The 12,965-nt window shown below is 45.1% G+C and overlaps 1 protein-coding gene across 1 annotated transcript in view; it reads right to left on the bottom strand.

Moving 5' to 3' along the window:
• The window catches only part of ACTN1 (actinin alpha 1), a 207,565-nt gene that overhangs the window by 42,791 nt on the left and 151,809 nt on the right, over nt 1-12,965 (bottom strand). Inside the window, exons 7-8 of the mRNA XM_019519169.1 lie at nt 8,854-8,935; nt 6,694-6,779 (exon numbers count right to left, since the gene is read on the bottom strand). Coding sequence (XP_019374714.1) covers nt 6,694-6,779; nt 8,854-8,935 — 168 coding nt within the window. The remainder of the gene's footprint in view (nt 1-6,693; nt 6,780-8,853; nt 8,936-12,965) is intronic.

The raw sequence follows: 12,965 nt of genomic DNA, 5'->3' as shown, positions 1-12,965 counted from the left end.
ATTTGATACATGAAACAGACAGAAGTGTTTGTCTTTAGAGCAGCGGTTCCCAATCTTGGGGTTGCAACTAAAAAATGGCATTGCAAAGATGCTCAACTGTGACATCTAGGGTTGTTTAATGGTATGGCAGCACTGCAAATATAACCCACAGTTAAAGCAATTTAAATAAATGTCAAATACATGCATTTAATGGCTTTTTTATAGTTTGCCGTCAATGTTGTTTTTTTAATCTAAAAAGAAGTGTAAATGATTTTAAATGTTTTAAATGACAAATACAAAGACCATACACATTGTAATGCCATATTTATGACTTGTTGATCATGTTTGCATCATTTTGGGGTCACAACATTTTCCAATGTTTAAATAGGGTCATGCTGAGGAAAAGGCTGGGAAGCCCTGCCTTACAGCATACATCCCCCTCTGGAGCTGGAACGAGCCACAGGTAAGATATCTGCTATATAGATAACTTGAATGGCTGCTTTATTTTTGGCCCAGGTTGCAGAGCACTAGCAGGCCTCTGTCCTTGTCTACTCATTGAAGACCTGAAGATATTGCCACCAGCCTCTCATCTCAGAGCAAGTATCATCCAGGTGGACAAGGAAGCAGAGATAGGATTCTCCATGAAGGTGGGTGCTTCCAGTCCTTCAGTCACTTGCAGAGCCAACAGAAGATCAGTGCTGCTACAGCAATGCAAGAAGTGGATGCACACAATGTCTCTATAGCAGCCCTGTTCTTTAGGTTACACACCACTCTGGGTCTGCAAAAAGGACTGACCCTAGAAGCAGCTGTGTGCACGACTGGAGCTGTATGCAGCCCTCTATTTAATGAGCTTATAACTGGAAAGTTTAAACTGCCATCTATTTTTAAAAGGCCTTCCGTTATTTGTTTATTCAGACTCTGAACTTAGTGCTCAGAGTATTGTGGCTGATATGAAGCAGCAAGAATAGCAATAATATCATAAGCTCCACAATGACATACAATTCCTTCAGTCCCAGAGGAACTGGTGATCTTAGTCACTGGTAGGAGACTTTAAAAATGAATGCTAAAATGGGCCAGCTTGCTGGTATGCAAAAATTAGCTATTTTAATAAAAGAATGAGAGGGTGAGCTTCAAAAGGGGAAAGTTTGACTATAAGAGTTTCAATAAAAGTGCTCGGGATAATTGTCCATTTCAGAAAGCTTGTACTTGCTTGGATTTTAATTTCCTCTCAGTGAATTCCCAAGGGCAATTTACACCATTTAGAGCAGAGGTTCTCAATCTTTTTATACTTGAGACACTCATCAGAAAATGCCAGCTCTTAGTTTTGACTCATTTTTGGCTCAGAAAAATACCAGAGCAAATCTTCTGGTGCAAAGAACTCAGAAGACCATAGCAGGTCAGAATGTTTTTAACACTGTGGATTCCTATTGGAAATCTCTGGGTTTATCTTGTGAATCATGTTTGTTCATCTAATGGTGCTAATAATGTGGGGCACCAAGGAGCACCCTTAAAAAGATGCTTATGGTACCCTGGTGGAGAATCTGATCTAAAGGGTCCTTTTACATTAAATAGACTAAGTGCTAGATGACCTCAGCCCTGTTTTTCTATAATTCTATATGACTGGGAGTGTGGGATCAAGATAAAGGTTCATCCTATACCTTATAAGACGCAGAGCTGGGCTTTTTTTCTTTTTCATTCACCCTCCCTGCTCACTGTAACATGGCTGTGAGCAGCAGCCAGCTGAGCAACAGAGATTCACAGGGATGTTTACATGTATGCGAGGATACTTTTTCTACAGCCCCAAGGTTTGGTGGGGGAGTGGGTGTTGTATAGTGGTTCAAAAACAAAACCCTTCAGAATATCAACAACCAGGGAGTTATCTGTAAAATCCCAACTGCTGACATCTAGATTTTTTAGAAGGCGGCCTACCTTCTTACCAAACAATCATCCTTCTTTCTAGCTCTGTCTCCCCCAACTACTCTCTAAAACAGGAGTCCCCAAACTGTGGCTGTGGTCTGCATTGAGTCCTGTGCCCAGAAGAGCTCCACTAAGTGACAACTCCATTTTTTTGGTATTTTCAATTACAAATTTGATGATAAGGGAAACATGGGTGCCCTGTGAGACATTCTGAGGGATGACAGAGTCACGGTGGTCCAAAAAACTTGGGAACTGCTGCTCTAGAACAGTCTGCTGCTGCAAACAATGGTAGGAGTGCTATGGTAGGAGAGGCTGTGTAGCCACAAAAGCTGCAAATGTGTTAGCCTGACCTGCTCTGAGCAGGATTAGGTGGCCATATCCTAGTTGTTGCCTCGTGGTCTCTGCTAGTGCTCCCTCTATTGCTACTGCTAGGGGACAATATTGTGGATGGCAGTAGTGGAATATATTAAGGAAAAGAGTCAAATGTAGACATAGCCTATGTAAGGTCATGATGGCCCTATCCCACTTTCCCTTACTGAAGGAATGTTTAGGGGCATATTGGTGCTTCTGAACAGTTCTCAGCTGATGTCTTGGAGACTCTAGCTACTCAACACGTAAGGCCATGGCACGGAAAGCATTGCCGATGTTGTCTTGTCCGTAAGTCCCAACCTTCCCCTTGAAGAGCCATCCTTTTACATAAGAATGAAAATGAAGTTATGTGGCCCATTCAACCCTGGACTTCCCTGCTAAGAATACCAGGAAAATAGCCTATCACTGTCATGGTTTCTGTGACATGGATGTCTGTCTACAAGTAATATGTGTACCTGAGAGCATCTCAGAACACTGCATACAAAACAAACCTTTTATAAAACATTGATAAGTTAGTTAGAAACTTTCATGGCAGAAATCAAGTTTTCAATACTGTAAACCCAGCCAGGACTAAACAACCATGCAGTTTAGTGTTGTGAAAGTTAGAAGCAGTTAGAAAACAAGCAAACCAATCAAAGCAAGTATACATATATATAAAAATCATATAAAGGAAAAGCAGCCATCCATACACAAGTCATGTCAGGATGGGTACCCTGTACCTTTAAAGACTCAGTACAAGAGAATGAAAGAAGCAGAAAGCTGATCATGAGACCTTCCCTTCAGGGCTGGTGGCAGTAATGAAAAATCTGAATGAAAAATGGAGTGACATCACAGTAAGTCACGCAATCAAGTATGAGATGGCAGTGATTAGAAAGACCCTCTGTGATCCTGGGCCTAGGCTGAGATTCATGCTCAGAAGTTGCTTTACATAACCCTTGGATTTTGACTCTATGCCATTCAACAGCTGGATAATGTAGGACTGGCACTGAGAAAGAGCTCTGAAAAGGAGATAGGCTAGGTCATGGGAAAATTGCTGGCCATCAGCCTCTTGACAATGCAATCTTTTTTTTTTAATCCTTCCTCTAAACCAGTTAGACTACATAAGAATGAAGCCTTACCAGCTAAGAAACCAAGTCTCCAATTCTTGCCCCACATCCTTGGGTTAGACACCAGGGCAGAAGAAAATACTGTTTCTAGCAAGTCTGGCACCAATACTGATTGACAGCAAACGTACAGGATCTGCATAGTGCGTTTTCACAGGACGGTGTGGGCTGGGAGGAGAACAGAATGCAAGACTGACAGAGCAGCTCCTTTAGCAATACTAGAAACCTAAGCAGTTCTTTCACTTCCTCCCCAGTAGTCCGCTGTCAGTTTAGCCTGAAGAACTACACGTGTCAACTGGGAACTACTGGGGCTTGTCACTAGACTGGCACAGACTTTTGGATTATGATCCTTATCATAATCAGCTGGCTCGTATTGCACTTAGCCCACTGTGAAGGAGTTTCTAACGATTTACTGGCCAGCAACATCATGGAAAAATACCACTGCCAAATCCCTGTTTGTCAAATAGGTATTCACCTATTTGAATAGCTGGGAACTAGAGAGCTTCACCTTGCATACAAAAAACAGGGCAAAAATACAGGTCAAACACAACTTGACCTGAGCAGAGCCTGTGTGGTTCACAATAAAGGGCAGCATGATGGAACCTACTGCCCAAGGGTGGACTTGTGGTATTACAAATAATGCTAGCTACTGTCAACCACTATTTTGTACCAATTAGACATAGTCCTAAAGATTTTAGTGAGCTGCCAATTGGGCCTGCAGTTGGGCAAAATGTGGGCTGTGTCTCATTAATAGAAAAAGGTCTGAGAAAATCTATGGCCTGTCTGTACCACTGTAACTGGAGATGGGTCCATGTCTCAGTCTTTGGATCCACTGGACCCACACTCCCATACTGCCTCCTCACCCCAGTCTTTGGGAAATCATACACATCTGCTTTGAACAATTCTTGGTGGGTGGGTGTCAGGAAGAAACGATGGATCTTTTGTCCTTATAGCAGGAGACCACTAGAAAATTGATATATTGGGAGACTTGCAGAAAGTGAGGGAAGGTTTTCTGAGCTGGTTACAGAGTACCACTGAGACTGAGCAGCCCAGCAGCAACTGTTTGAGATGGAAAGAAAGAGGGAGCAGGGAGAGCAATGCAGAAGATGAAAAAGCTGACAGAGCGAGGATGGGTAAGTGCAGGCTGCTTGGGAAAGGAGGGAGAATGAGTGGGAAGGGATGAATGAAAGGGAGAGAAGCAAGGGAAGAAGAGAGGGGAAGTAAGGAAGCTAAAATGGTCAAAGCCTAGATACAAATAAACCCTATGGGTGGAGCACAGTCCCTGAATAGGAGATTATGGGACACCCATCTGGTCAGCTCATGTATGACTGGTGCTTAGCTGTAAATGGCCACTGCCCCAGTAGGAGCACAGTGTAAAGAGACAGATGGCAGCTGTAGAATGTGTCCATCTGGGGTCCCATTTTAACCAGCATCAGAATAGGATTATATTTGGTAAGGCAGGATTTAAGCCAACTCAGTCAAGGTGCTCTGGGATATACATCATTCAGAAAAGATGATGCCCGAAGGACATTAGTCATTGGGTGGATACTGAATCTGCTGTGACACAGGTCCTTCTCTTTTATGTTAACACTGTCACTGAGGGTGTGCCCACTCTGAGCAGGAACATTGTATTCACCACATGGGTATGGACTCTGGGAGAGGCAGAGAGGAAAGAGGCCATGTACGTTTAAAGAACATTTTCTGAATCTACAGTTTGGTCATATAACTTCTTCAGTAGGGTTAAGGACCATAAATTCTGGACATGGTACAGGCAGACTACTCAGCGCCTCTACTATTATTCAATGGACTGAAGGTTTGAACCATTTCATAGTGGAGGGTGAATTGTTGGGAGTCAGGGGAGAGAAGAGGGAGGGTGTTTTTTAGGGATAAAGTCTCACCTTCTGCGCACCTGAGAAGGCGTGGTAGTAACATGAAACATAGGTCATAATGGCCTTCTCATCCGGCCTTAGCGTGCCTATAATATCTGTGCAAAGAAGGAAAAGAGGTTGAAAGGATAAAGTAAGAAGCAGCACATAGAATAAAATAAAACAGTCATGGGTGGTGTGAGAGAGGGGGAGAAAACTTCCCATCATGCATTGCAGGACAGGCCAAACAGATTTCCATGCGGAGAGCTGGGAATTCGGATCAGAACGTGACTAGCAGGGTTGGCTCTGTGGATCAAAGCAGCACTCCCTTCTTCCTCCTAATATCCAGCTTTTGCTCCTAGCCAACTATCTGGGCTACATATTTTCACACCCTCTAGTCAGTAGGCTTGTCTCAGCTGTGACTGGGTGGGATTTATTTGTGGCTTGAATGTTTTAAGTATCTGTGGGTGTGTGTGGGGGGGCAGGGGGTGTACTCAAGTCAGATACTGCAAAGATCAGGCTGTTTGCCCACAAAGCGTACTTCCCACTTTTATTCAGTGTGCCATGCATGCTCCTCCGGCACTGACAGTTTGCTTGCTTTGGTGAGAGCATTTACAAGGTCTCACCTGCAAAGATTTTGCTTAGGTGATCATAGCAAGTAATTACTAAGCAAAAACCAGCAAGGGCACATCTGTCTAATCTCCACCACAGGGTGTGGGGTGGGAAAGGGAAGAGGAGGTGAAAAGCATACATCTCAGACTCAAAATATGGTACCTCCTGCTCCTGAAAGCACAGAAACAGAGGGTTGGTCAAATCAGTTCTTTAAACCCTAGATGAATCTGGCTTGTATTCAGGGTATAAAAAAGGACTTCAGGCTATGAGACAGCCTGTCCTATGGAAATGCACGTTAGAGAACTGATAAATCTTTGCAACAGTTTAGACCTACTCTAAAATACCTGTCCATGCCAAGCTCCACACCCTCACAAAACAGGAGATCAACATCAGACAACTCAGACGGGGTGCATTTTAGTGTCTGAATAGCAGTGAATGGCAGCAGAGCAAACCTAGGAAGAGTACTGCACCGTGAAGAAGGTCTGTATGTGATCTCCAACTCTAGACTTGTAGAGGTGGCAAGAGCTGCTACTCAGCCATTAGGCAAGGAGTCTTGTATTCCAAACCTGATGCCAGAGCTCCCAGTTCCAATGGATTAATGTGTGGTCTTTGGCCCTGTGCCCTGACACAGCTTCACTGATCTCTGAATTCATGAGTGTGCCCTATCAGCTCCTTTCCCCCTCAGCCCTGACACCAGGAGCACCGCTTTGAACCAACAGCCAACTCTGCCAAAAAATAATAATAAAGATGCCCGTAGCTAGAGAGGAGAAAGAGAAAGAAAAAAAGGTTTGGACATTAGCAACAGGACCAGGTGCGCTGTGTGGAGGGAGCTTGGAATCCTGCGATACCTTCTGGGCTCCTGAGAAGGCGTGGTAGAAGCTAGAAACATAGGTCATGATGGCCTTCTCGTCAGGGCGGGCCGTTCCAACAATGTCTGTCAAAAAAAACCTGAGGTTAAATGCATATCGATTGATGGGAAGACAGCAAGGGACAGGGAGAACCAGAACTGTCCAGGGTGCCTGGTATAAGGGGCAGGGAGTTACAGAAGAGTCCGTCTCCACACACTCTTGTGCAGGGCTTTCTGATCTGCATTTGCCTCAGGTAGACGGCCTCAGATGTCTACCCTGCACCCTTCCCTCGCCAGCAAAACTTCTCCCAAGAGGACATGAAAGCCAGGCGCTGGCTGGGCTCATGGAACCACAGTGTGTTTTGTGCTGGAATGTTTCCTTTCTCTCTTGAAGGACCTGCCATAGCTCAGCAGTCTGCTGTTGTGGTGCTAAAGTTTTTTTTTAAAAAGGAGCAGCTCCTTCATTTCCTATCACCCCACCCTGACATGAGGATGGCTTAAAATTCAAAAGGGGTCAAATGTACACAGAGCTCTCACTGATTTTACTGAGAGCAGTTCAAGATCCGACGACTATTATTCACACTGTGAAGATACAGGTTTGTTCCAAGCCTTCAGGGAGAAGAGCTGCTGGGAGAAACCCCGCACAGGCCAAACTATTCGTCTGTTAGTTTTACTGGGACCCAAACCTAACCCCAGTAATTTACTGGATTTCTAAGGTGACAGCTGCAAAGCAGGAGGAAGCACTCGCATAGAATTCATGAGTCTCCTGAGGGGTGGAGAGGGGGCACTCACAATGGGAAGCGAGGGGTGTGAAGCAAGACTTGTTACTAGGATTGGGACAACCTGTGCTAAAAGGTGTGCCAGTAAAATGTTGGTTGCCTAAATGCTGATTAATCAAGTTTTAGTTGCATCTGCCCCACCACAGAGATGTGCTATTTCACAAAGGCCATTGCTACTCTCTACATCTTCCTTGCCCAAACCAAGATTGGAACGTAGCCTTCCTTTTCTAAGCCAGCTGGACTTGGGCAAAACAGTCACCTTTTAAATTAATTTCTGGTTGGTCAACCATTGTTTGTGCTCTAGAGTTGCAGCCCCAAGCCAGAGACCCCACATGTCTCTAAAAGGTCTTCTTGCCCCAAGGCCTTCAAGTAACCAGCTACATTGTCAGTGAGAGGCACTTCTGGAAAAAAGTAGATTTCCCTTTGTTTCCAGAACCAGTTAATAGCATATTCTCATGCCTCATATTGCTGAGCAGTTGAGAAGGAATCAGTTTATAGAACAGTCTCAGAGAAAACAAGGGAAAACTGGCAAAGTTGATCTCACTGAGTTTGTTCTCTAATTCTCAAAAACTGCATCTGTTAGATGGAGGTCACCAACTACACCAGAAGGGTTCAGAACATGACTTCCAGAAGAAGTGGCACCAGACATAGGGTATCCAACACTTTACTGTTCTTGGACATACCAAGTCTAGATTTGAAAGGGATAGGGAGCATAGGTCTCAGGTAAGTTTTAAGTTCATGGCAATAAAATGAAAACTATTACCCAAGGCAGCAGTAATAATGCAGAACTCTAACAGAAATGACAAATTGGTCTAAAGAACAAGAGGATGCCTGTAGCCAGGACTCTGGACCATGGAAATTGAAAACTAGATCAGACACAAGTTGAATCCCTTTGGTTTATCTGATTAGTAGGGCACCATGGGCCAGAGACAGAATGTGCTGGTGTCTCAAGCATCCTGTTGAGGCAAATGAGACCTCAGTTATATTTGGGAAGCAGCAATTTGGATTGTTATGCATTATATAGAGATATCATTAGATCTGCTGTTCGTTCAGAATTTAGTTTGATACCCAAAATGGAGCCTTACCCAGCCACCCTCACTCCTTCCAAAAACGCCCCCCCAAACAAACCAATAGATCCAGGTATTACTAATTTCTGCCTGGTGCATCAGCCCTGGGCTAAACATTATGCAGCAGACTTGGTGGGGCACAAAGAAAGAGAAGCAGAATTAGTGATTATTTTTTTCTGTTGTAACATTTGTTTGGTGTGTGGGGAGGAAGGGATTGGTCAGAGGGTACAAAAATGTGGTACAATACAAGTCCACCTAGAAGAAGTAGGACACATCTTGGGAAGACCAAAGATAAAAAAGTAGATTCTACTTTACCTTCTGCGTCCAGCATCTTGGGGATATCCAGGTACTTCTCAGCCACATCAAAGGCAGTGTTTAGGTTAGTGAGAGGATCATCCTAGGAAAAGAAGAGTCAGATTGTCAGCCTCAAAACACCTCAAGAGGAATACTACGCTTCTTTGGAAAACAGAAAGCAAGGTAATTTGATGTGGTCCAGGTACCTTGGTCTACTGACAAGAAGACACACATGAAAGCCCTGCTGGAGCAGACCCTATTAAGAGGTTAAATAACTAGGTTAATTTTAAAGGCACGGTCTACAGATTCAGTCATGTGACAAGATTAAGATGCCATCTAGTACTTGATTGGTTAGGAATTAAAGTTGCAAACAGATGAAAAAATATCCTAAATAGGGTGGGATTTATAGCTTTCAGAGCCAGAAGTCACCATTGTGCTCATCTATCCTGCAATGATTACACCCTCTAACTTTTCCAAGTTAGAGACTTGTTTTTCAAATGATATCCAGTCTCTATTTAAAGGGACAAAACACGGGAAAATACCTATTGCTAATGGTTATTATCTAGCTCTGCTAGGTCACGGGTATCAAACTTATGGCCCACAAAGCCATGCTGTGTGGCCTGCCTCCAAAATCTAGAGCAAAGAGCTCTGCTTGTGTTACATGTTTGTGTTACTGTGGGGGGGGCAGCGAGTGAGTGATGGCTGTGTTAACTCTCGTGGCCGCCACTGCCACATTCAGATCCAGCTTGTGAAAAGCCCTATGGTCCAGATCTGGCCTGGAGATTATAGAGCTGCAGTCTGTGCCTTCATTCAGCATTCCTTGCCCAAAATGTATTAGGATTTCTTGCACCTGCCTTCACCACTCTTGGGCTTCTAACTAACCTGGGAAACGTACATATAGTTGGCAGTATATACCAAGACTCAGCCTCCCTTCACCACCTCTGAACCAAGTGTGAAAGCACTTCGCCCATTATTCTCAAGGAGGCAGGTCTATGCTTAAGTGAGGAAACCACCTCAGAGTACAGACAGCATAAAACTGCTGGCTGTTGCTCTGGTCATTGTGAAAGCTATCTGTGCTTTAGTGCTGCCTAACAGCGCTATTTTGTTGTACCATGAACAGGACACTTGTAACTGTGAACATACCGGTGCATCTCTATACACCTAAGGCCTCTATCCAGAGCTCCACCCTGACACACAAGAGAGGGATTTTAAGTAGCTTCCAGTCAGAAGGAACTGCATCGTAGGCCGGAGTTATGAGGCCTGTATGTGCCAGCTCCACCACAACTGTCTTGTTCCTATCTATATCAGGAAGAAAACATTTGAGGCTGTACCTGCTCATCAGGAGCTCAGCTCTGAAGTGCTGCAACTAGTAAGCACATATGGGTATTTACTCACCTTGTGTAGACAGGGCATTAGACCCATTGCTTGAGAGAAAAATGAAAGCCCAACATTCATTTAACCATATTTTATTAGCCAGCCTGTTGCATTAAAATGAAGGAGTATACCAAGCCCCACCCACCAACACGTATCTTAGCTCATCCCCTCCATGGCATTTTCTACTATGGTACAAGCAATGCCATTAACAGTATCATTTCTCAATCATAACTGAACGTGAACAGTTTGGCATTTTATGTGCCTGAAAAAACAGAAAAGCCTAGTATTGCTTCTGTTCATCAGCACAGAGCCATCTGAATGCGCATTCTGATAAGCATGCTCCTTTGGGAAAAAGAGGAGTGAGTGCATTAAGTCAAACCATATATAAGGGTTATATAGCTAAGAGGAGTAGAATCAAGTTAAAAGGAAGTTTTCATTTGAAAGTTGGGAGAGGCTTCCTGACAGGGAATGTCTACAAGCTGGAAGGGCTCCCAGAGGAAGTGCAGGAAGGCCAAACATGTAGGAAACTGTACAATCACTTTGATCGGTCAGTAGGTTTATATTTTCTACGTAAGATGCAAGATTGAAGTGATCCATCTGGGAATGGAGCTGATGAAAGGAGGCTATCCAGTGTTCAGCAAAGCTGAGTTTACAGATGAGCTAGGATTCAGGCTATGTTACTTAGAAGCAGAAATGCTTTGAGCAGGTGCCAACCCCTGGGCTCTGTCAAATGCCAGCGTCTTGTTCTCCTACGCAAGAGCTGAGTGTGGGACTTTTTTGTTGGTGATGGACCAAAGGTCAGAAGGGAAGTCATACAGGCTTTACAGTACTTTAGTACAGCACTTTAAAGATCATCTCAGCAGACTGGGGTATTTCTGCTAGACATCTCTGCCCCTTGCCCCTTCTTTCCACACACATACCCCACCATATAAGACCCAATCCCATGTGCTTTGTAAAGCACAGAGCCCTAGAAGGAAGCTGAGATGTTACGCGGAAGATCTGGCTTTCATTATCTTTCAATCTGTTCAGGTTATCACACTGTGCCCATCACTGTGCTGACTATGTGCTGCATTACACATTGCAACCAGTCTCTGTCATATAGTTCTTTCCTCCTCCTTTCTCTTCATTTCTCCAAAGGGAAATCCACTGCAGGCAGATTTAAAATAACAACAATTTATCTGCCATGTAATATTTATATTAATGAAGGTAAGGTTGGAGTGCATATCACATTTGCAATGCAAAGCAATGAAGTTTGAGGTGGTTCTGAAAGCCTGTGGGAGTTCAGTCTACAGGCTTGGACTGGCCCCAGGAAAGCACCCTCTCTTGCACAAACAAGCTTTACCTTTTGCAGTTGATAGCTCTGCTGTGCTAGAGAGACAGAGCTCTCAATCCTGGTCCTCACCCTGGAGCTATAGACAATTTTCCAGGTACACAAGACCAGAAAGCTAACAGGAGATTCTGCAGGGAACCAGTGCAGTGAGCAGAGGACATGTACCATGTTTTCATGGTAACACATGCTGCTGTGGAAGATATGCTGCTGAGTCTTGTGGCTTTCTGGGCAACACACATGTAGACTGCCGGGGTCTAGCTCAGTCAAGAGGTAATGCTAGGAAGTGTTTCTGAGGTCAGGTCACAATCCTTCAGGATGGAAAGTAGTTTCCTAGCCAGCCAGAGAAGGTATAATACATTGCTTTTGTCTGCTGCTTCAAAGGAACATAAGCAAGGCATACGTTATGGGCTGACTGGACTAGTGGTGAGCGTGCATCTCCTACCAGACTGCTTAAGACCTATGATGCTGCTGTGGGCCACAAGTCTTTATCTACACTTACCTACACTGCAGACACCAGTCCTTCTGCAGTGAAGATATGTATAGGCACAAGACAGAAGCAGAGTGCTGTAGAGGAAGGTGTTGAGAAGGGGACAGGCACTAAGCTGCATGCCTTTTGATCACACTGTTTCCCTGGGGTGGGCTAGACTTTCCCAGGCTAGAGTCAACCAGGCCTGTGCAAAGTGGCTAGTATTCGCTTCAGATTTGGATTCAGCCGACTCAGAGGACAGTGATTCGATTCGGTGAGTTGAATCACTGTTTTGAATTGATTCGGCCAAATCTGATTTGGGGATTTGGCCGCAGCCGAATCAGCTGAATCTCCAAGTCGGCCCCATCCCTCATCTGCTCTCAATGGCAGCCCTGTCCGCTCTCCCAGATCCTGGCTCTTTAAAAAAAGCCCACATGCACTGGCTGCTGCCAAGCGAGGGGGGCGATCCCTGCTGCCCCTCACAGCCCCACACAATATGGGGGGACTCTGCCACGAGCCCCACAACCCTTTTCTGCTCTCCCAGCTCCACTATGGCTACACTTCACGCCCCAGCTCCCAGCCCTTTTAAAAAACAAACAAACCCCGATTCACCAGCTCCTGCCAGGTGGGGCAACAATCCCTGCTGTACCCCACTGCCCCACGCTGTGTGGGGGAGGCTCTGCCATGAGCCCTAAGAAGCCCCAAGGCTGCAGCAGCAGCTGGTGAGTTGGGACTTTTTTTTTTTTAAAGGGCCAGGAGCTGGGGAAGGCGGGGCAGTCATGGGGGGGATGGGAGAGCAGGTGGAGGTCAGGGGGCTTGTGACAGAGCCCCTCACTCAGCACTGGGCAGTGGGGATTGCTCCCCCCTGCTTGGCAGCAGCTGGTGAGTGGCAACTTTTTTTTAAAGAGCTGGGAGCTGAGCTGGGCTGGGCAGCCATGGGGGGTGGGGGGACTGGGAGACTGG

The sequence above is a fragment of the Gavialis gangeticus genome, unplaced genomic scaffold (assembly GCF_001723915.1).
Source record: "Gavialis gangeticus isolate Ggan-Ray unplaced genomic scaffold, GavGan_comp1, whole genome shotgun sequence".
Taxonomy (NCBI): Eukaryota; Metazoa; Chordata; order Crocodylia; family Gavialidae; genus Gavialis; species Gavialis gangeticus.
Note: the sequence above shows the minus strand (reverse complement) of the source record. Positions and strands in the feature narration are given on the sequence as shown.